Genomic DNA, 22,472 nt, shown 5'->3' with positions numbered 1-22,472 from the left:
CAGCTTTAATTTGCTGAACTCTGTGCCCTTGCAAATGTACTAAATGGGAACTTGGATAGTGAAGTGGAATATACATGCAGGCCTTCAACAGGGTCAGATCCAGGGTAGACTGCTGTGGAACACAACTCGGTATATCCTTCTGGTTTGGTTTATAACTACTCTGAGTTCAGCTTTCCAACCCATTTCATGTCTAAACAGTACCTGTTTCTTCTATTGCATTTATTTGCTGGCAGCTTATGAGAATCTCATGAGAGATGGTGGCAAAAGCCTGTCTAAAGATACATAGCGGTATAATCCCTCTGTAAGACCTGGTTCTGCACCCCAGAAGTAGACTACACTTATTCATGTCATGGCTGTCAGTTATTTTTTGTTTGTTGTTCTCTTCAAAGCACTTAAATTTGATTATTTATATATATACACTTTTATATACTTAACTACAGTGTGTGTGTGTGTATGTATATATATACACACATATTATATATATATACCAAAGTATACTCAAATACTTTTACAGTACTTAAATATATATATTTGGACCAAGGGATTGTACATTATTTGCTTTGTTTTTCAGAGCAATGTTTTGTAACATTCCTATTTTAAAATACAGATGCTGTACTTACATCCACCTAGAACTCTCCTGGCAGTGAGGATAAATCCTTTAATTTGATGCGTTTCCTATTTTATTCCAGTCCTTGTCTCCTGTTTCTGCATACTATATGGATATGCGTTCCCCGGGATATTTTTTTAAAGCCAGTTTCCTCTCCTATTGCACCATTTGTAGATGAATAGGAGGAATATATCCTCCATCAGTTTTACCTTCAGCATTAGCTCAGAAGCACTGCACCCTGAGATAAACTTGTGCAATGACCTGGATTGCCCAGTACTTTTCCTCAGGCGCTCACTCGCTCAGCATCCTGTTATTAAAATAGCACTTTGTGCTTGCTATTACTGATGAAAGTATCAATTAAAAATTGTTACTTTTTTTCTGAAGGTCAAAGGTGCTAAATTGGGCTCAGATGATTCAGACAGAAGCAGTGATTAAAATGGAGTAGTAACAGCATCTTAAATTTTAACTTAGTGATGAAAGTTAATGTAGAAAAAGCCAAGAACATCTAGGTTTTCTTCATTCTATGCATATAGTTTTATTTCTCTACTGAGTAGCAAGCCAGCATTTTCTTTGGTCTTTCTCTTGTTAATGTTTGCAGAGTAACTTCTTGTTATCATTGGCATCCCTTGCCAGTTGTCTTATCCTGGATTTGACCCTTTTCTGATTGCATCCCTCCATGCAATGTTCCTTTAGAGTTGTCAGTAGCAATCAGTCCTAATTTGCACTTTCTGTATTCTGCTTTATTGTGTTTGAACTCAGTGAAGAGCTCTTGAAATAGCGTAGTTGATCTCTTACTGCATTGCCTGTTCTTCTCTTTGATCAAGGGCAGAATTGCAAGGTATCCCAACGTCATTTCTATAGGAAGACTACTGGTGCGCCTGGACTCTTTTCTGTTTCATCTTAAGTTTTATTTTTTGTGCAATTCATCTTCTTAATTTATGTATTTTTATTTTTTAGACTATTGGCATCTGCCTACTTGATAGCCACTGTCTTTTCCTTGCTTTCCAAAACCCCTTTTTAAGAATCACAAATAACCCAAGTTGCTTTCCAGTCCACATTTCTCATGAAGCTTTCTCCAGTTGATTAGAATAAACATCTAGAAGAATTTTGCCCTCTCTTCCTCTTCTTTATCTGTATTCAATAGCCAAAGCTTTTCTTGTGCTCAGGCTAGTTCTTATGGTTGCTTCTGGTTCATCTGGACTCACGTGATCTCTCCTGATTTAGTGATGCAGCAGCTCATTGCTGTGATAATGTCACTGGTAGTACTTCTAAGCAAGTCTTTGCATCTGTGACATATGGAATGCACTTGGTTTAATTGTTTATTTGTTTAATGGTTTGTGGTGGTGGTGTTGCTTTCCTCTTCTTTGGCCTGTTTTTTTTAAAGTAGTGGTTCTTTCTACAGTAAGGTTAGAAGATAGTGGTGGGATGGATTTACTGTATATTGAGACTCACGGTCATTACCCAACCAGAAAAGAGCAATACAGCTATTAAAATACAAGTTGAAAACATTTCTGAAAGTTTTCTGTAAGTTATAGAGCAGAGTAATTTTAATCAGAAGGGAAAATTCCCAGGATTTGTCTGACAAGTAGGTGACAGTTTTGGAAACAAACAAGAGGAAAACAGTGAATATTACTTCTAATTAGATGGCCTTTCTGTTTGCTGGCTGATTTGTGTATTAGCTACCAGTCAGGTGGGCTATGCGTTGCTTTTTTCATATGCAACCAATCGTGCAGGATGAGGATGAAGATCCTTTGATATAACTCTCAGGGTCATTGGAGTAAGCCTAAAAATTTGTGGAGGAGATTTGGGAGAAGCACTGTTAGTATACTAATGTGCAGGAAAAAATTTATGGTACGGCGTGTAATGGGAGAGGATAGTGGAGAGAGGTGGGGTAGAGTGAGTTGATCGGAGGCATTTCTGTGGCAGGAATTGCAGCAGACCTGGCATTGTTGCATTGAAGCATGAGACGTCTGTAGGATATAAGGCTTAATTTGGCAAATGAAAATCCCTTATTTTCACTTGTTTAATTGCATTAATATAGTTGTGTTATTCATATCTTGGACAAGTGGGAAATTTTTCGTATATAAAAATCTAAGTTAAAGTAGATTTATTCATTTAGGTTTTCTTGCCTGCTTAAAGACATATAACAGGCAGTGATGACTGAATGGTCAACAGGCCCAAGATAAACGTTGGGTAACATGCTGTAGCACAGTCTTCCCATCCTATCAACTGACTGGGCATTAAAGTACCTCTATAAAATATGGTTTGCTTGTGTTTATCTACAGAGTATTAATATTTTACTGACAGGAAAGAACAAAAAGTCTTTCAAATGTATTGAAGTAAACCTCCAAATATTCTAGAACCATATGAGGTTTGAATGGAAAGCTCTACCTCAAACTCGCTGGTATTATTTGGCCTTTTGAGATTGGCATCCCTTGCTACTAATTTAGTAGCATAAGAATATATTAACCCTACAAGAAAATATTAAATGTATAATGCATCAACTAAAATAGAAATAAATAATGTGGACAGGTTTTAATAAGTCTTTTGGTCTACTTGATATAAAAAACTGCATTATTTTCTGGTGTTCTTCTGTACTATGATTTTAATTCACAGATTTCATTATACAACTATTTTACTTTAAAAATGAAGCTCAGCATTTAGGAAATAAGAACGTACGTAAGTGAAATAAGTTACAAACTGTTATACTTTTTTCAGTATTTGAGCCATTCCTCTATCCTACTTGTTCTCTTTATATTTAGAAGTGAAGTATGCACAGTTAGAGAAGTATTTCTTTTCTGGTTGTATTTTCTCCTTACTTGCTCAGTGTTGGATAATACAGGAGATGATAGGATGTATTGTTCTTCCTACATCTTTTACCACTCCAAATGAATGTTCTAAAAAACCTTCCAGCTCTATAGAATTGATGGATATTGTACTTTTTACTCATACAAATAATTTATATCTCCTTGTTGTGTGAAAATTAGTGTTGCAAAAAGATTTCTTGTGGAGATGGTGAGTGGGAAGAAGATCCCAAATGTATACTTGTAGGTGTTATGTTGGGAATTTCATAAGTGACAGTTTGTCTTGTTTCTCAGCCATATTATGTCTGAATATGGGAGGATGACAGATACCGAGCGTGACCAGATAGATCAAGATGCTCAGATATTTATGAGGACATGTGCAGATGCCATTCATCAGCTGAGAACAGAAGGTAAACAGAGCAACTTCTAAATAACTGATAACTTTCTTAGTTATTGGCTAAGGCTAATACGAGAATGAATGTTGCGTGGCGTTGTGAGTTCTGGAATGCTTTTGTAAGGAGACTGGTAAAGTCTCATTCCTCTTTTGTTTCATCTTTATAATCCCATTGACTGAGTAGAACCATGACTGATTCTTTCAAGTAAATGAAAGAATAAGCCAGAGAATGGAATTTTATTTGTTCTTGTACACTAATTAACAAGTGTGGTGTGTTTTTGTTTTTAAATAAAAATGATAGTCTTACATATTTACTGTTCAGCTGTAATTTAGCACTATGCATAGAGGACTGAGCCTCTTCCTATGGTGCCCACCTGTAACATTTCACAAGGATACTCTTTCCAAGTTTGAGATATTTAAGTCACTGTGTGAAATGGAGTAACATCCATATGATTACATTCACTCTTCAAAAATTTTTAACAACTATGGACGTTTTCTTGAGCTGTTGAGTGTAGCTCTTATAATTTTGAACTCAAGTAAAAAACCAACCAAACAAACAAAACCCCAACAAAACAAATTAATATTTCTTAATATAATATTTTAATTGTAAATTTTCTGTAAATGTATATAATACACAATGTTTTACAAGTGTATCGAAATTTTAATTATGAGAAGAATTAACAATCTTACTTATCTGAATGGGAATACCATAGCACAGGGTCCTGGTAGCGTAACATCAAGTTGACAGTTTGTCAATTATTTGTGTGAAGTAATGCTCTTCCAACACTGTTTCATGAAAGTTGAGGAAAGAAATTCTGTTTTGCCATTTTGAGGTAGTCTTTTTGTATGTATGTATTTTAGCAGCATTCTAAAGATTTGCAGTTTTGGGATGCCATCTTGCAACGTTATTCAGAATCACTGAAAGTCATGGAGTAAGTCGTGGAAATTTCATAGTGTCAAAATAACAAATATTTAAATTGAAAGAGTGCTAGACACAATCCCAAAAACGTCTCCATAGTCTGTACTCTGGAGAACTTAAAATGTCAGGAGCTCAGCATGTTAAGTGAGTGAAGTCTCTAGACCTGTTCTGCAGTGCTTAGCTTGATGACATCTGTTCTTGTTTAGAAACTTCATGGAGATAACATGACTCAGCAGCATATATAAAAATAACAAGCATTGTGTGACACAAGTTGGTTTGAGGTTTTACTTTCTTGTAATAATTTACTTGTTTACAGAACCTATGCTTAAATGTAGCAATGTTGAAAATATTTATGTGTAATATGTATAAAATGTTAGTAAGCTCTTGTGTATGAACTGAAAATGCAGACTTTTGTGCAATTCAATAACCAGTTAAAAGATCATGTTGTATCTGTCTTCTGCATTTCAGCACACAAGGACATCCAGTCTGCTCAGGTGAAGGAGCACAGAACAGCTGTCTTAGACTTCATTGAAGATTACTTAAAAAGTGTGTAGTGTTTCTTCTGCAGTAGTGAGTAGCCAAAAATGAATGAGTGTATTTTACAAGGAAGAAATTATGCTCTCCTAACCTAAGTTTTTTACTGATCTCTCAAACAGGAGTGTGTAAGCTGTATTCAGAACAAAGAGCCATCCGGGTTAAGCGAGTGATAGATAAGAAGAGACTGTGAGTAGTGAGCTCTCATTGTCAAAACATAGACAAAACAGATTAACCTGTGCCTTTCAGTTTGTATGACATTCAGCAAAATAGATTCTAAGGAGATTTTCTTAGATGGAAGTCTTTAGCTGGATGAGGAACTCTTACTATCAACAGATGCATTCCAGGGCTGTCTTGTACATCTCGTGTGTAATGTTAATTCTTTAAATGGCAGAATACCGACACAGCGTTGTGTGCTATTCTTATTTGTACATGATTAAAGCACCAAGTTAGTAGAAAGTGGGAGAATAAACCTACTGGACATTTAAAAATATTTTGTTGTATTTGTGGATTTCCCATTAAGGAATATTTTATCTAAAATACTTTAGAATGAAATTTTGCACATTGCTATTGTCTTATTTAATTTAGAATATCATCTGCTTTGGTGCAAGAAATATTCATTTCTCTCCTTCTCTCTCCCATTCTTCCACTTTGTTAGCCTTCCTTAGACCATTGTCTTGCTGCTAAAGCACAGTATTATGCTGTGAATGAATTCTCCTTCAGATAGCAAGGTTTCATGGCAGATAGAAAATTGCTCAACTTCAGACTCTTGTTTGTAACTTCTGAATTGAACCAAATTGCATCTTCTTCTGTCCTCATGCCTCAGACCGCTAACCTGGAGGTAGAAATGTGTGGGAGAAGTAGCTAAAGATGATGTGCTTGCAGGCTCTCTACCCCAAATGTTGAAAAACCATACCTTTAAGGGAGGTTTGTTTTGGTTTTTTTTTATACTTGGTATATTTAGTCTACTATGTTGAAATTAGAGAGATGCTTTGAGAAGTCCGTAAGTACATTTTACTCAGAGTGATTCAGCATGATTAAACACGATTGGATTCACTTATGTATGTCTTCCTGAGACAGAAATAGAAGTACAAATCAAAAACAAGCAAACAAAACATGCCAGACCAGTTCTGAAATTTGGTAGATAGTAATGAGAGAAAAGATAGGAGTTGCAAAAATGCTGAGAGCCTATAACCTTGTGGAAAAAGGAACCATACAGAAACATACTGTGTGATACTCTTCATGTGCAAAAACACCTAACCTTACTGGTATTATTCACTGTAAGGAATTTCAGAGAAAGTTAGCATGGTTTGTCTTCTATATAAAATTGGCTAATAAATATCAACTGCTTTGTTCTATTTTTATTATTGTTTCCATGTTAAATCCAAGGTCCAGGATTTCTCAGGTGACTAACCAGGCAAAACAAGTCAATCTGATTTGTACAGTGAAAAAGAGCTATGCCAGAAGTTAGGAGACCATTTAATTAATAGAGTAATAAGGCACTAAGAAATAGCCCAGAAGATGCAGCCCTTTTCTGTAATGCTGGACAGTACTTCCTTTCACTCTTCTGTAAGGACATAAGAATTGAAAACGAGACGTTGGCCAGGTGGGGTCTGTATGCATTGCAGATGTGATATAATGGCCTAATTATCATTTAAATTAAAAATTAATTTAAATAAATCACAGGGAATAAATCAATCTCTGTGATGACTTGAAGAAAACTCCTTTTTTCATGTGATTTGTCAGTTGATTTGTAATTTCCCCTATGAGTTCAGCAGACGTTTTATGTGATAATATCTCCTATCACTTCAACTATTTCAAGTAGTGCTTTCCAGATGTTTTGTTCATTTTTAATTGAAAACTTCATAGATTATTATAGTATGGAAAATAAGGACAACAAATAATGAAGGAATACATTTATTTAGAAGTAAATTAATCCTAGTGCAGATCTTATATATGCTTATTAGACAGTTCTGAGATGTTTGCAGTAAAAATACACTTTGTTATGTTTACTTTTACATAGCTGAACATCCTAAGCTCTTCAGCAAGTGGCTGGAGTGTTACTGTTTTCTTACATAAGTTGCCCTTTTCAATGGCCTTATTTTTTTGTTTAATAAATTTTGCCGATTACTAGGGATGGTTCCCCAAAGTGAAATGCTGGGAAATAGAAACACAGTCAGCTTTTACTAGAAATGTAGTTGGTTTGGATTTTCAGTTTGTACGTTTATTGGTACAAATTTATATTTCATTTCAAATATTTTTCCATTATAATTTCTTGTGAATTATGTCTGAAGTTACTAAAATCAGCTTGATTTGATTATATTTTGAATTAATGTTTTTATAGTATCAGAATTTTATAATTTGAATGGTATGGACACCCAGAGAAGTTTTTTGGTTTCTTCCTCAGTATTCAGCAAACCTGAGTGAGGAGAGATGAGAAATTCTTCCTGTGAAATGACCAGAAATCAGACTTGCAGAGTTTTATGAATGCATCCTGTTATTTTCTCCTTGTTTAAATAAAGTAGTCAGCCAGTGATGACTAATACATGATACTGTTTTTCTCCGAATTTTCTGAGTTAGAATTTAGATGCAATACAAAGGAGGAAAGCCACAAAATGCAACACCTTCTGTTGAGCAGCAGGAGAAGATTGTAGAACATAATGAGATTAACTGTTGATTACATTTGAGAGGGGAGGAAGTGATGAAGGTGGCACAGCAGGTGATGCAGCAGGTTATTTCTTGGTGCTTTTCTGTTGTTGTTCTTTAGCTTCTCCATCAGCATAATTGCTAAGCATTTAGCCATCCACTAGGTAGTTACAGAATTCATTGTAGACAACAGTAGACCATGAAGGTTTACTAGAAAAAACAGTATTTAGCCACTCATTTTAGACTTCATGGTGCCATGGTGAAAAATCCTTGACGAGTGCAGAAGTACTGACATAAGTACCGAATGTGCTTCTCATTTTCTGTTGGTTTTGTATTGAAATTTCATAGCAGGGACTTCAGTGAAATGTGTATCTGATCATTACATACAGTTTTTGTTTTCTTTGCTTCTAAATGGTCTGTTGTGTCTCTTGGCAGACAAGGTAAGGATTGCTCTCATCCTGGTTAAACTATTCCTTACAGCCAGTTAAATAAAATAAACTTGTTTCAGGAAAGATAACTTAAAATATAAAGTAAACTGTTAAATGGCACTTGAAAAAATTAACTGGGTGAGATGGCTGTTTTTTAGTAAAAAAAATTCAGTGTGATATGATAGCTTTTTTTTTTGAAAGGAAGTTTAAGAAAATGCCTGGTTTTCATGCTGGGGCCTTCAAAATTCTTCTCAGCTCTGAATGTGTGATGTGTATTGTTCAAGATTACATGCATTCTTTGCTTTTGTAACAGTATTTCAGTGAAGGTTGCAAGTTCATTTTGTATCTAGACTGGGAAATCTTCATTGTGAAGTCTGCAAAAGCAGGTTGAAGTGTGATGAATTTAAGTAATCTGTGTTTTTTCTTAGTTTAGAGATGCAGTTGCACTCAATTAAATTGCAGGCTCTTGTGCTTGTAGGTCCAAACTTGAACCTGAGCAGAGCAGTGTATCCAAATCAGCTCTTTCTCCTGAAAAACGTTCACAGAATTCTTCAGATGAGTCTGAAGAAAAACTTTCTGCAGAGGAAAATAAAGGTAAGAATAAAACAACTACAGGCCTATTCCTGTAATTTGCACTTTTCTGTTTTCTTCTTCCCTGAGTTGATTGGACTTTTGAGAAGCACACTGTGGGAGTGAGGAAGCAGTCTTAAGCTTTCTGATGTTCTTCCAAGCAGCTAAAAAAGTCTTGCTGGATTTCCTCATTCCCTCAATAAACTCTGTGTGAACTCTCCTTTTTATTTATTTTTTCACTATCTTTTCAGTTGTGAGATCTGCTTCATTTTCCAGATCCCTTTGACTGATGGCAAAGAATTGGAAAGTAGCTCAGTGACTTTGCAGTAGTTTTTAGATTTTAAGCACACAGACCTTGAGATAGGCATGTCTGCAGTAGCAACACAAAGGTAGAATATGCTCTTAAAGGGGTTTTTATGACTGGCCAGGCACAGCCTTGAATTTCTTTGCTGGAAGGGTTGCACCTTCTCTTTCAGTAGGCAGGAAATAGCCACAAGTCTAAAGCAGCATCTCTGTCCTCGCAGTCATTTCAACTGCCAGTATTGACAGAACTCAGTAATTTCTTAGTGGCTGCTTCTGAGGTTGTGTAAGTAAGTCTCCTCTCAGACAATCTCAGGATGGCCCTTGGTCCGTTCCGGGATGTGCACACTTACAGAACTTTATTGCAGAGTGCCCTTCTGAGTGCTACTGCTGTGCAGGTAATTTCAGGTTTCATACCTGAAGAGAAATCTTGTTTCCACAATCCTGGAACTGTTTTCCCTGGCTTGATTTGTCCTGCTGGTACTGTCTAGAGGAGTCTGAGGTACGATGTGATTACACCATGAAAGTTATGTTTGGAGGGAAACAGAAACTGCAGCAAATGAGGCATTGCATTAGGATAATGCTTCATCAGGATAGGGAAAAGTGCACCAAATGGCCGTACTACTCTGCTGATCTGTTGTTTCTTTTCTGTTTTTATATGAAGAGTGAAGTTTCTCTGAGGAGTGACTTGCAGGTCACACAAAGGGTGGGTTCATGTGAAGGATGGGTTCATGTGAAGGGTGTACTCCATTTCTGAATGAAGGCTCATTCATACTGAATTACCTCACAACATACAGTTTCTTTTTTGATATGGTATTGCTTATCTTTCTAACCAGTTTGTAGTGCAGCCCTATTGATACACATTGGGTTTTTTTTCTCCTCTCTGGAGGCTGAATTTACTATAAGAAGGTTTTGATCTGGTGTTATTTCTAGTGCTTAGTACATTTTTATAGTATGTCTTAAGAGATGCAGCACACAGGCATGTGGATGAGTTTCACCTTAACACGTTATCAGTATGTCACAGCTGTGAGTTCGTACCAACAGAAAAGGAACAGCACAGTAACAACTGCAGAGCTCAGTGCTTTCCGTGTTCTTGAACGTCTCCACAGCCTCTGAAAGCACCGTGCAAAGCATCACTGCTCAGAAATCTGTGCCACACTGTGGGAAACAGTGTTCTGTGGTTGCTCTGGACACAGCAAACCACTGTAATAAACAGAAATTAAGCTTAGTTTATTACATGTTTTGCTTACTCCAGTTTTAGTTCTTACTAGTAGTTAAAGACAATGCTGACCAGTCTTAGACGAAACTAGAAAAGTTGTATATCAACATAAATCTGCCTGAAATGGACTGTAAGTGCACCCAGTGTGCATTTTGTAGCTCCTGTTCATAGAAATCAGTCTTGTGGCTTCACTGGTAGGTCCATGGCAATAACGTGAATGAGGTGATTAATGGACAAACAGCTCTGTTCAAGTCTTACTGCCTTTGATTTTTCTACTTTTTAACAAGTAAATACACTGGGAAAATGTTTGTGTTCAGAAATAAGCCATTTCATCCTCAGGATATTGGTGTTTTAGAATGTTATGGTCATTTGTATCTCTGAAATATTGGTCAGCAGAGTGCTTGGGTTCCTTGTTTAAATGTCTCAGCTGTAAAGATAGCTCTTCTGGGAGAGGTCGTGGTCCTGTCCTTAATTTTAAAATTATTTTTTAAAAAATATTTTTTAATATTTTTAAAAAATATTTTAAAAAATGATGAAAAGCTGGGTGTCCTCCTTGGAGTGCCAGGGCACCACTTGGGTTTTGTCTGGTATTTTGACAGGTATAAACCAAAATGTGATACTTTTGAGACAAAGCACCTACTTATATTGGGGTTATGCTGGGCATGCCTTTGTGGTAGGAGAATTGTCTCTCTGGAGATATGCTCTGCTGGCAGTATTTGTTTGCATATTACAAATCTAATGTTTCATGTATAGAAATAAAAGTAAATAATAAGTAGCTTTTGAACTGGTCCATTGTCTTAGCAGCTGTCTTCCCTCAGCATGGAGAAGGGCTCATCTTTATTATTATTTGATCTTCAGTTTGTATCTCCATTGTTAATTAACTACATCTATTTCAGCAAGTGAAACACAGTTAGCTCTTTTCTCTGTCTGGATTTTGCTGGATGAATTGTAGAAAAGCATTGATGTCAGCTCCATGAAAGCTGCAGAACACCTTTCAAAGTGACCAGAAACGTACCATGGTGACAGAATGCAGCTCTGGGGACACGTGTCATTGTCATTTACCTCTTACTTGGGTATTTACTTATTAGCAATCACATTGGATACAGGTGCTGTTTTTTAACAGTGCTGACAGTGCCTGAAAGTAATTGGTTCCTCTGGGATAAAACAGGAATATAACTTATTTCTTAGCTCTGTAAACTAATTATCTTCTTTTCTTTGAATCCAATATATTTTGATATTTGTTTACCTAATCAATATTTTTAAATGATAAGTTTTGAGTCTCTGTGAAATAGATTGAAAATACCGATGATGCCCAGTGGAAAACATCAGGTTGAATCCTTTCTGTACAATGTTCAGAAATGTTCTTGTTTTTTTTTCCTTATTATTTGTAAGAAAGAACATTTTATTTAGAGACCATATCCTTCATTTGTAACATTCTTACTGTTTATCCATCCTGGTTTGGTTTTCGGGAATCAGAATGTCCAGCAGTGCTCTCTTACAAAATGTATTTTTCAAAAGTTTTTGCAAATATTCTGATGAAGGATTAAAGGGGAAAATTTCTTCTTATAATACTTTTAACATATTTTACATAAATAGGACTGCTTCTCAAGAGAGCTAGTGATCTGAATGATAATCAGTACTGCTTATGCAATAGAAAAAGAAGTATTAAAGGTTTAAAAACCCATAGCAAAACAAATGACAGGACTTGTAAATGCTTTAAAAACAAACAAAACCCAGGAAAACCAATGACCCCCCTCCCCCCCCCAAAAGCAGGAGAACAAGTAGAATAAATAGAAAGCCTGAAAGCTATAAAGAAGTGAAAACTAAACCTGACTGTATTTTAATTTGCAGTTTACAACTGATAAGTTAAAGCAAGTTCAAATTTGAATTCATTTGCGTTTGGTACAAATCTCTGTTTTTGGGTTTGTAAAAATGCCTCTGAGGGGAAGGAGGCCTTCTCAAGGTTGCAATATTACTGTCAGTTTAAACCAATGTTAGAGCAGCTTCAGAAGCAGTAGGTTTCTGCTGTAAAGTTCCTTTTTGTTCCCATTCTAACTTCCTTGTCTATAATTAGAGGTATATAATTAAGCCTAAAAATAAATCTTCTAGAAGGGAATATCCTAGAAATAGCCATTGAAGATGTTTTATGCCCAACTCCTGCTAAGATTTATGCAGATGATTGGCTTTAATCAAAGGGAAAGTGCTGGTGAAATCAGTGGAGCAGCTCTGATGTGGAGGGGTTATTTTGTGGGTTCAGAACTGATTCTGTTACATGGAGGAAGGCCCCTTGCCCAGAGTGCTGTGGGATTTGCTCTGTGAAATGCAGTCTTAACAGTATGTGGAAGCCAGATTTCTCTTGTCAACTAAGCTCAAAATGTCTTTGAGATTCTGTTTTTATATTTGAAGAATGAGGAGCTGGTGGGTCTATCAAATCTCATTGGAATATAGTAGCTCTGCACATAGGCTGTCATTTTGAAAATTGTTTTACAATCATAGAATGGCTTAGGTTGGAGGAGACCTTAAAGATCATCTAGTTCCAATTCCCTGTTGTGGGCAGGGACTCCCTGGTTTTGTTCTACATTCAGATGCTATGGTATGTTCTGCCCTATTAAGTCTCAGTCCATTGTGAGTTGTTTTCCATCTGTTAGTGTCAGTATTTTATTCCAACTCCTCATAGTCCAGAAATTCTCATGTATGTGTGCACCTCTGCCCTAGTTTAAAAGTTAGAGGCCATTGGTGTAATTTTGTGCTATAACTGTATGCTCAATTTCAGATAATGAGGAATGCTATCTGACGGTTTTATCAGAGCTCAGAAATAATGAAAAATGCCTATTGCTTCACTGCTCGCTGTCCTGCATTGTCTCAAACTGTGGTTGTTCTGTTACAGACCGGAATCTGCCCGACGCTCAGTCTAACCTTGGGCTATGGGGGGATGGTAAAGGTGAAGATGAGCTGTCACCTGAAGAAATACAAATGGCAAGTATGCATTTAGTCTCATTGTCCATTTTGTTGTGCTTCCTGCTGTGTTCATGTGTGCTAAGTTCAGAGTTATACAAGTTCGTTTACAGCTTTCATGTGATGCAGAGCCATGACACAGTACACGTTTTGTACACAGATTCCTGGTTCTTCTAGTAGCCATTAAGACTTAAAATTGCTATGAAATGTTTTCACGAAGCCATGCTATTTTCATGGAATCATAGGATCACCAAGATTGGACTGGATGACCTTGGATCTTTTCCAACTGTCCACCTGCTTCCAATATTTTCCCGCTAACCACTTCCCTTAGTACCACATCTCCATGTTTCTTGAACACCTCTAGGGATGGTGACTCCACCACCTCCCTGGGCAGCCTGTTCCAGCACCTGACCACTCTTTTGGAGAGGAAGATTTTTCCTAATAGCCAACCTGAACCTCCTCTGGTGCATTGTGAAGCCATTCCCTCTGGTTCTATTGCTAGTTATGTGGGAGAAGAGGCTAACCCCTTCCTCACCATAACCTCCCTTCAGGTGGTTATAGAAAATGATAAGGTCTCCCCTGCGCCTCCTCTTCTCCAGACTGAACAATCCCAGCTGCCTCAGCCTCTTCTCGTAAGATTTGTGCTCCAGACTCCTCCTCACAGCTTTGTTGCCCTTCTTTGACCATTCTCCAGGGCCTCGATGTCTTTCTTGTAGTGAGGAGCCCAAAAATGAATATAAACTCAAGGTGAGGCCTCACCAGAGCCGAATACATGGAGGTGATCAGCTCACAGATCCAATTAGAAGTGTCCATTGAAATAAAAAATGTTTTAGAAACTAGAAGTTTTATTTGCTTTCTTAGAAAACTGTAGAAGTCAAAGCAGCATCAGGAATGAGCAGTAAAGATCTTGTGAGTAGATCTTTTTACTTAGGCTACTTCTAGAAGACAAATAGTTATTTTTTATTTTGTTCCTCTTTGTTAGGTTTATCAGAGTGACTTTATTAGAAAGATTAGCTCTAAGCCTTCTATCGCAACAGAATCTCATTGACTTTGCCTTTTCTGCATGTCTCCCATTATCAGCTGTTTTATGCATGGGTTTAATCCATTTCTGTTTGTGATTGATAGGCTACAACATCCAACATACAAGTGATTGCTGGCAGCCTGTCTTACTTTTTGACATTCCTGTAATTGTCATGTATGCATTGCATTGTTTCTATACAGAAGCAAAGCTTCTTTATAAATAGCCTGTGGGTGAACAGTTTTCAAAATGGTGAGCTGCAGTGCAGGGTTGCTGCAGTATGAAAACCTGAAGCTCCCTTGGCAGTGACTGGGATGTTGCCAAGCAGAATTGTGCATCACTTCCCATCACGGATGAGTAAGTCGCATGAAATTATGGCTTATCAAAGAGAGCAGGTTGCTTTTGATGCTATCACATTGTACTTGAGAACATGTTTGAAATCAGAAGGTTTAGTCCTGCTTTCTGTTTTCTTTTTGAGCAGGATTCGTTGGATATAGCTGTTGTTCTGTGCTTGTGCACAGTGTTATTAGCCTCCAGGGGATCGGGAGGAAAAGCATCAGAAGCACCAGCTCTGAAAGGGCATAACTAAAAACTGACTACTGAGTGTGCTGGATTGCTTTTTTTAGGCTTCTCTGTAGTAAGTTTTAAATGTGTTACATCTCTTGCCGTGGTTCTTCAGGAATGAATGCATTTCTTTTTTATGGAATCCATTTATACTTTTTAGATTAAAGCCTCAGATACTTCACGACTTACGAGAGTTTCCTGAGCCTGTGAGTTTGTTCTGTTATCTCACGGAGAAAAATTAAGCATCTTCAAATGCTGATTTTTTTGCCCATCTAAGATTTATTTTTCCTCTGGAATAAGTTGTCTTTATTGACATGTGTAGTAGAATGATCCGAATCTGAAGTAAGACAAAAAACATATTGGTAGTTTAATACTCTGAAGGATTTCCAGACTCCTGAATCTCCAGTCCTGAGATGCTTACTGTGAGGCATTTGTCTGGCTGTTCCTGGGGGAGAGCCATGAGACAAAGTATCCATTATTATTCTTGTCCTTTTAGACCTCTCTCATGCCTTATTTATTATTATTATTATTATATATTCTAAAAAAAATTGTAGTTTCTGTGATTTTTCTAGCACTCTTGTGAAGCAATACAGGCTTGCTTTCTACCTCTGCTAAAAATTACAAGCATTACCAACATACTTCCATATCATATCTTTGAAGGAAGTATGTTTATTATGACATAAAAAAGGAGTCTGGATTCATGGTAGTGTTAATGGAGACATTTGCTGTTTCCTCACCAGTTAGTTGCCATGTAGGAAGTGAGCTGCTTGTTTCTGGTTATAGCAAATGACCCCAGCAAAGGTAGTTTCTTGTCAGGTCATTCTTTATGGTTGGATTGCATTGCACTGCATATACTGGGATTGTTGAGCTGGAAATTGAAAGTTTTATCTAAGATATGTTTGCACAATGGGTTTTCCAAGGTAAACTTTGCTACTCATGTGTTGATGCTGAGAGCTGAGCGCAAGCCATTGGTCTGTTCATGGACCTCCAGTGTTTGCTGATATTTTTTTTTTCTTTTAATTATTTTAAAAATTTTGTAGGGTTAAAGAACGCTGTTATTGACAGAGGCTATGGATGTGTGCTGTGACAGCTCCACAGCAACACTGCCTTCAGTGCCTTTCCAAGGGAAGTTATAGCTGGGAGTTGGACTTGATTACTAGAAGTTGGGTACTGTGTAATGGACTTCAATGTCACTGAAGCCATATTCTAATTTTCATGATAGTTTAGATCCAAGATGTAAATATTGGTGTAACTTGGAAATAATTCAGGTGCTTCAAAGTAATATGAAATGCTTACTGATAAATTGGGCTTTCAGTGCAGGAGTTAGAAGTCTTTACAAACACTTAATGAACCATCACAGCTTCAGGAATTTGTGATTTCTACTTCCTAATGTTTGATTTGTGAAGAGTGGACCAATTCAAGTTACTAAAAAGCAGTCCTCAGGAGAGGGCAGGTTATGGTGTAGAACCTGCTGTGTGGTTTCAAATTGGAACACATTGTGTCAAATTATACCTTAAAAAAAAAATAAATAAATAAATCCCAGTTGTGGCTCCATGGGCTTTCCTGCAAGTAAAAGAACAAAATAAAGCCCATTTGGATGATTACAGCAGGAGTTTATGTCATTATTTTCACCTGAGCAGACGTCTCTACATCACTCAAAGCAGTGGCAAGCTGTTGTATGATTTGCACAGTAAGTTTCAATTTATAACTGAGCACCTGAATGTTCTCATAGTGGTTGTGAGCAGGTGTCTCATGGCTGTGAAGAGTGGAAAAAAATCTGTTTCTGCTGTTTGAGCGAAAATATATAATTTTCTCTGATTTCTTATCTTGGCTTTTGTCCTAAGTTCAGGTATAGCACACTGAATGATTTATTTCAAGGGATGACAAAAGAACTGTAATTATTCCTGCCAGACATTAGATTTTAGGGAATATCTGAAGCCGTTGGTCACTTCCTGCCATGCTTTGGTAACAGTATTTCACTGTTATCAAGGAGGCTACTTTAGTAAGCTGTATGTCACAGAGAGCTGTGATTGCTGAGTTGGTTGTATGTCTCCATCATTTAACCCCTCTGGGGACACACTGGTGGCTGGTGGTGTGTTCTGTGCGCTTTTATTCGCTTGCCCGTTTTACCAGATCCTGCTACTGAGCCATTTGGTTTGTCTGCCACGATTTCAAATAGCAAAGACTATTGGGCAGTTTAAAAAGCAGTTCATGCCAGTGGAAGATTTTATCAGAGGTTCTTTGTTTGTTTGTTTTTGTTTTGTTTTTAATAGAACTTTCTTAATTGGATTTGTGCTGTTTGTAAGGGGTTAAAAGCATTCATTCTGTCTTTCTTTAACATTCACCTTCTGAATTAGTTATTATCTCAGTTTTGCTCAGGGATATTTTGGGGATATTTTGATGCTGAATATGTGTGCAGAAATACTTATTTCTTACAGAAATCAGGAAAACAATTACAGCTTATTGGCTCTGCTCCATCGCTCCATGTCCATGCAGTCGACTCAGTGCTAACCTGCGTGGAATGTTCACTGCTTTGTTCTGAGGTGGCTCCCTTAAAATCTGAGACACATCAGAGTGAACATAAAGGAGTTCAGTGACAGAAAACTTCTAACCATGTGCTGTGTATTGGTTGATTATGGTTTAACAAATGCTCTGTAGGCAGACACTGCAGCTTAGCTCCCAGTATCCACACTGCCTTAGTTCAGCTGTGCCAGGCAGCTGCTGTGGTGGGCTTCATTTTACTAATTCAGCAGTTCAGCAGCATCATCTGGTTCTCTTGCAAGCTGAAGTGTTGGGCATTAGCTCTAACGTTGAGCAGGTCCTACTGCACACACTGCAGACCCAGTCTGACTTGTGAGCAGGGCTGCATTGCTGACAACACACTGCTGTGTCCCAGAAAGGACATCCAGACCAGGCTATCCTCTTCTCAGCCACCTTGCTATGCTGATTCTGTTAATGAAATTGGAACTTGATTGAATTACACCAAAATCCCAAAGCTAGTTCAAACTAAGTAGATCAACAGCAGTAGAATTGGGCTTGCTGTCTTACATAGATCCAGTGTCAAATTCTTTGGGATTTTAATCCTGTTTTCTGGTATTGGAGCTGCTGTGTTCCACTCAGGATGTGGAAGTGAAGCTTCTTAGAGTGCATACTAGGCAAGAATTTCAGGGGAGGTCTGTCCTGCATCTTGTTCTGTATAACCACAGAGACTGGTCTATCTTAGTTTGTGAGAAATGTACAAAGACCTGGGAGTCCTCGCTGTTCCTGAGGCTCTGGCCATGTAGAATGAATTGGCAGAACACCTCGATTCACCCCCACCCCCGTCCCAAAATGGGCAGGTGACCTCTTCCACAGGAAGCATCCTGCTATTCCTGATGGCAGGAACCTGTGGCAGGAGCAGGCTGCAGGAAGCTCTGACGGCGTATTGCTGTATCCTGTGCCTGCAGAAGAGGCAGCAGCACAGCTCCTCTGTGGCTTGAACAGCTCTGCTGGAAGAGCTGCAGGACCAAATTCATGTAGGCACCTGGAGAACTCCACCTCACAGTGCCCTGTCTTAAAAGCACTGTCCTTACAATGCTGTTTCCGACTAACTCCACTATGACACATTAAGTGTCTCAGCTGTATTCTAACAGTGTGTATTTTGTTGCAGCAGATTGTGTCATTGTACTTGTTCCATAATGAATCCCAATTGATCTGACAGTGAAGTACATCAGGAAAATCAAAGCTTGTTTTCCTGCATAAAGTCTACTTAGCGTGGCATTTTTCAAATACAAGCATGAGAGTGTATTTAAATGTTTCATTGATTACTTGGGAGTTTAAATGAGAGAGATTGGCTGGGATAACTGAAGTGAGGGCAAAGCATTTGTAAAGTACGAAGTATCAGATGGCAAAATGCTTCATAGTGTAGTGAAATCTAAAAGCTGTAATTTCATGCCATGAGTAGTACGTGAGTGAGGTGAATGATGGTGTAAAGACAGAGCACCACATGCTATGAAAGCTATCCCTACTCAAACGACTAAAAAAAAAGACAAGTTTAAGGCAGTACATTTTCCTCAGTGCAGAACTCTTGTGCCAACTGCAGGTTAATTTTGGGTCTGGCTCATAACAGTAAGAAGCATTACAGTGCTTGATGACAGATGTGCAGGCTTATATTGGTCACTTAGGCTGATGGTGGTAATTCTGGAAGAGCTTTGTGAAGAGAGGGGAAGGGTGGGTGGGTGGGGATGGGGCTGGAGAAAGTTCGTTGAGTCCAGGCGTGTGAACTCTGATGAAACTGACTGCTTCCTTTCTTCCAGTTTGAACAGGAGAACCAGAGGCTGGTTGGTGAAATGAATAACCTGTTTGATGAAGTCAGGTATGGTATTCTGTTCCTTGGACAGATAACTGCTGTAACCAGGATAACATCCATGCACTGTGACTGCTGTGGGACACTGTGCTGCAGGGGCTTACCTACCTGTATGGATTTACATGTCCTGTTCTCTCACAGTGTGAAGACAGGTTCCTAAATATACATTAAAGTTACTCAAAATAGTGCTGGTTAAATGTGGAAGGTTTACATTCTCTCTCAGCTAAGTTGTAAAAGAGTGAGCTGTCTGTTGCAGATGCAGTGCTAGGGGAGGTGCTTATCGGCTGGAGAATTTAAACCTGAGGCAGGGAGAAATTCTTGTGTGAGCTTCTAATGGAGTATTTCTTTTCTTTGCCAAGGCAAATTGAAGGAAAAGTGGTAGAAATTTCCAGATTGCAAGAGATATTCACTGAGAAAGTCTTGCAACAGGTTAGTAAAACTTGATGTTACTGTAGCAAATACTGCTTTAAGGTTTTCCTGGGTGTATTTTGCTCTTGGTTCTATGCAAGATTTAAACACAAGATTAATGATTTTTTGACATAACTGTGAAGGGAAAGTTTTTTTAGGGCTTTCTTTGTAAACCAAAACCCCGAATGGTAACCACTACTGTTACATGCTGGTGCATACTGGAAATGGAAAATGCAATGTCTTGGACTGATCTCTCTGAAAATTAGTGTTCTGTCGGGTGTGTTATGTAACAGCAGATTTCTGTCAGTTCCAGAGGAACTGTCAAAAATGAGACAGCTTAGATTTGATTGTAGGTAAGCAGGGGACTTTCTATTGATCTTGGTGGCCTCAGCTCAGACTCATAAAGACACAGATGATTAAAAAATTACAGCTTAATTACTTCTGTGCCTTTGCTTCGCTGAAGGCAGCATAAATGAAGCTGCAATGTTAATAAGATCAGATTTTATTTTACTTTTGAGTTCTTTCCAGACCCTTACTGGTGGTTTGTTTTTTTTTTTTTCTTTCTAAGCTTTGTCAGTGTTTCTTATTTTTGTTATTCTTAACAGGAAACTGATATTGACAATATCCATCAGTTAGTTGTGGGCGCAACAGAGAATATCAAGGAAGGCAATGAAGACATAAGAGAGGTGATGTCTCTAAATAATGTTTCTAAAATTGACTTCTTTCTCCTACAGTTCAGTTTTGCCCAAGTGTTACTCCAACAAGCTGTACACACAGCACGTTTAGTGTGTATTGTGGTACTGGGATGTGATTTTTTGAAAAGCTGTGAAGAAACGTAGCTGACTTAGTTTGTGCTGCTTGCCTTGCTAACCATGACTGAGTAACTGTACAGGGCAGCTGAAATCTGCTTCGTGTTACCCTGTTTTGAAACAAACATCTCCCTGCATGCATTCAAGCACCTGTGAAGTTTGTGTCCTTTTGTTGGTTTTGTTTTCCAGTTTCTTTAGCTTAAAAAAAAAGAAAAAAAAAACAAAAACAAAAACGTTTTTTGGGCCTAAAAGACAGTACTGGGACTGTTGAAACTGGAGTTCAACATTAAGCATTATCAGAAGTCTCCTTACCATGCTGACCACATCTCGCATGTGCCCAGTAAACAACTCTGTCCCACTGTCCTACTGATGAGAATGAGATGATGATTTATTCAGGAACTGGGACTTCAATAACAACAATTCCTAAATTGGGCTCTGGAGTAAATAGCTCAGTTTCCTGTCCCTTTTCTTTTTATTTTTTTTCCCTCTCTCATGAAAGTCCACAGAATATGTAGTTAAAGAATGCATTACCTACTACTCAGCTGGTCAGAAGCATGCATCAAAAAGATATTGGCAAGCATGACTTAGCTACTTAAAATTTCTGTCTCGGGAACTTGTTTCCACATTTCTTAGCTTCTTCAAGCAGTTTCTTCCACTTCTTCTAGTATCCTTTTCAGTGGCTGTCCACAAGGTGTGGTGGTATGGCACATGGTGGGGAAGATGGGAGGGATTTTTTAGTTGTGGTGGTGTTTTTATTTTCTTTTTTAAAACTAAAGTCAATAGATATACTAATGTTTAGCATATAGTTACTGTGCCATTAAATTGTGATTAAATACCTGACTTCAGGTAGGGCACTTGAAGGGTACAGAGATGGCAGTGGATTGTCCCAGTGTTTATGGTCAAAGATTGGTATTTACAGCATGGCATTGACTTATTTTTGTAGGCAGAACCAAGTTTCTCAAACTACACTGAGAAACAGTAATAGAAGTGTTTTGTATATGACCTTTCTCTTACTGTTTTGTCCACATGAAAAATTCTGTACTGTGCAAAAATCAGAAAACAGGGCCCTATGATCTGCCAGCCTAAATTTTTGGAAGGAAAGCTCTAGGAAAAATTTGCTCTATCTTGTTTAGTTGATCTTTGCCCTGCTTGTTCTGAGACCAAAACCCAGCCTTTACAAACAGCTGCTCTCAGACTTTCGTGTTAGGCATTCGTTTGTTTTTCAATTGAAGAATTCATTAGAGAATTTCACTGTCAGAACTTAGAATTAACCTCTAAGCGTGTACATTTTGATTTAGTTCTTTGTTTTGGCTGTATTTCTATTGTGTGCAATCTGAATGTCGTTGTTTTTTTCTTTTTGAATCACCATCTTTAAGACTCAGAGAGAAACAGTGTGATAAACGTAGAGAAGTATAACCAACCTGAATGTTACCCACCTGAAATCAATGGCAAGCTTTGTTCTTGCAGTACACACTGAAACCACTGACAGTCATCTTGGGCTGCCTTTGTGGAAATATGCACTGTACCTTTACCAGTGATGGTAACCAAGATAACCTTTTTCTCACAGGCAATCAAAAACAACGCTGGATTTAGAGTATGGATCCTTTTTTTCCTGGTGATGTGTTCATTCTCCTTGCTTTTCCTGGACTGGTATGATAATTAATTAAAAATACCATGTTGTCTACATGCTTGGTAAAATCTCATGGTTCTTTTTTTCTTCTGTTGAATGGAGTATAGGATATACCTGTATATTTTATGCATTTTTTTCATACTGCTATGATGGAAATATTTTCTAACAGCTAAGCACAACCATATGTCCCTTAAGGCAGAGAGAGGGTAGCATTCATTTTAAATCCCTTTATCAGATCTGAAACCACACTTAATCCTGCACACTTAAACCTCTGAAAGAACTCCTAAGAAAGCTGCAAGCTGGAGCACAGCTAAAGGGAAAA

At 37.8% G+C, this 22,472-nt stretch overlaps 1 protein-coding gene across 1 annotated transcript in view; it reads left to right on the top strand.

The window, feature by feature from the left end:
* The window catches only part of STX18 (syntaxin 18), a gene marked incomplete at both ends in the record, with an annotated part of 52,462 nt that extends 30,279 nt beyond the window's left edge, over positions 1 to 22,183 (top strand). The window contains 9 exons of the mRNA XM_079535083.1: positions 3,706 to 3,821; positions 5,193 to 5,270; positions 5,381 to 5,447; positions 8,811 to 8,926; positions 13,309 to 13,397; positions 19,254 to 19,312; positions 19,663 to 19,732; positions 20,317 to 20,397; positions 22,088 to 22,183. Coding sequence (XP_079391209.1) covers positions 3,706 to 3,821; positions 5,193 to 5,270; positions 5,381 to 5,447; positions 8,811 to 8,926; positions 13,309 to 13,397; positions 19,254 to 19,312; positions 19,663 to 19,732; positions 20,317 to 20,397; positions 22,088 to 22,183 — 772 coding nt within the window. The remainder of the gene's footprint in view (positions 1 to 3,705; positions 3,822 to 5,192; positions 5,271 to 5,380; positions 5,448 to 8,810; positions 8,927 to 13,308; positions 13,398 to 19,253; positions 19,313 to 19,662; positions 19,733 to 20,316; positions 20,398 to 22,087) is intronic.
* Between the last annotated feature and the right edge of the window lie 289 nt (positions 22,184 to 22,472).

The sequence above is a fragment of the Tetrao urogallus genome (assembly GCF_951394365.1).
Source record: "Tetrao urogallus genome assembly, chromosome: 4".
Taxonomy (NCBI): Eukaryota; Metazoa; Chordata; class Aves; order Galliformes; family Phasianidae; genus Tetrao; species Tetrao urogallus.
The sequence above is the reverse complement of the archived record's forward strand: the minus strand, read 5'-3'. Positions and strand labels throughout refer to the sequence as shown.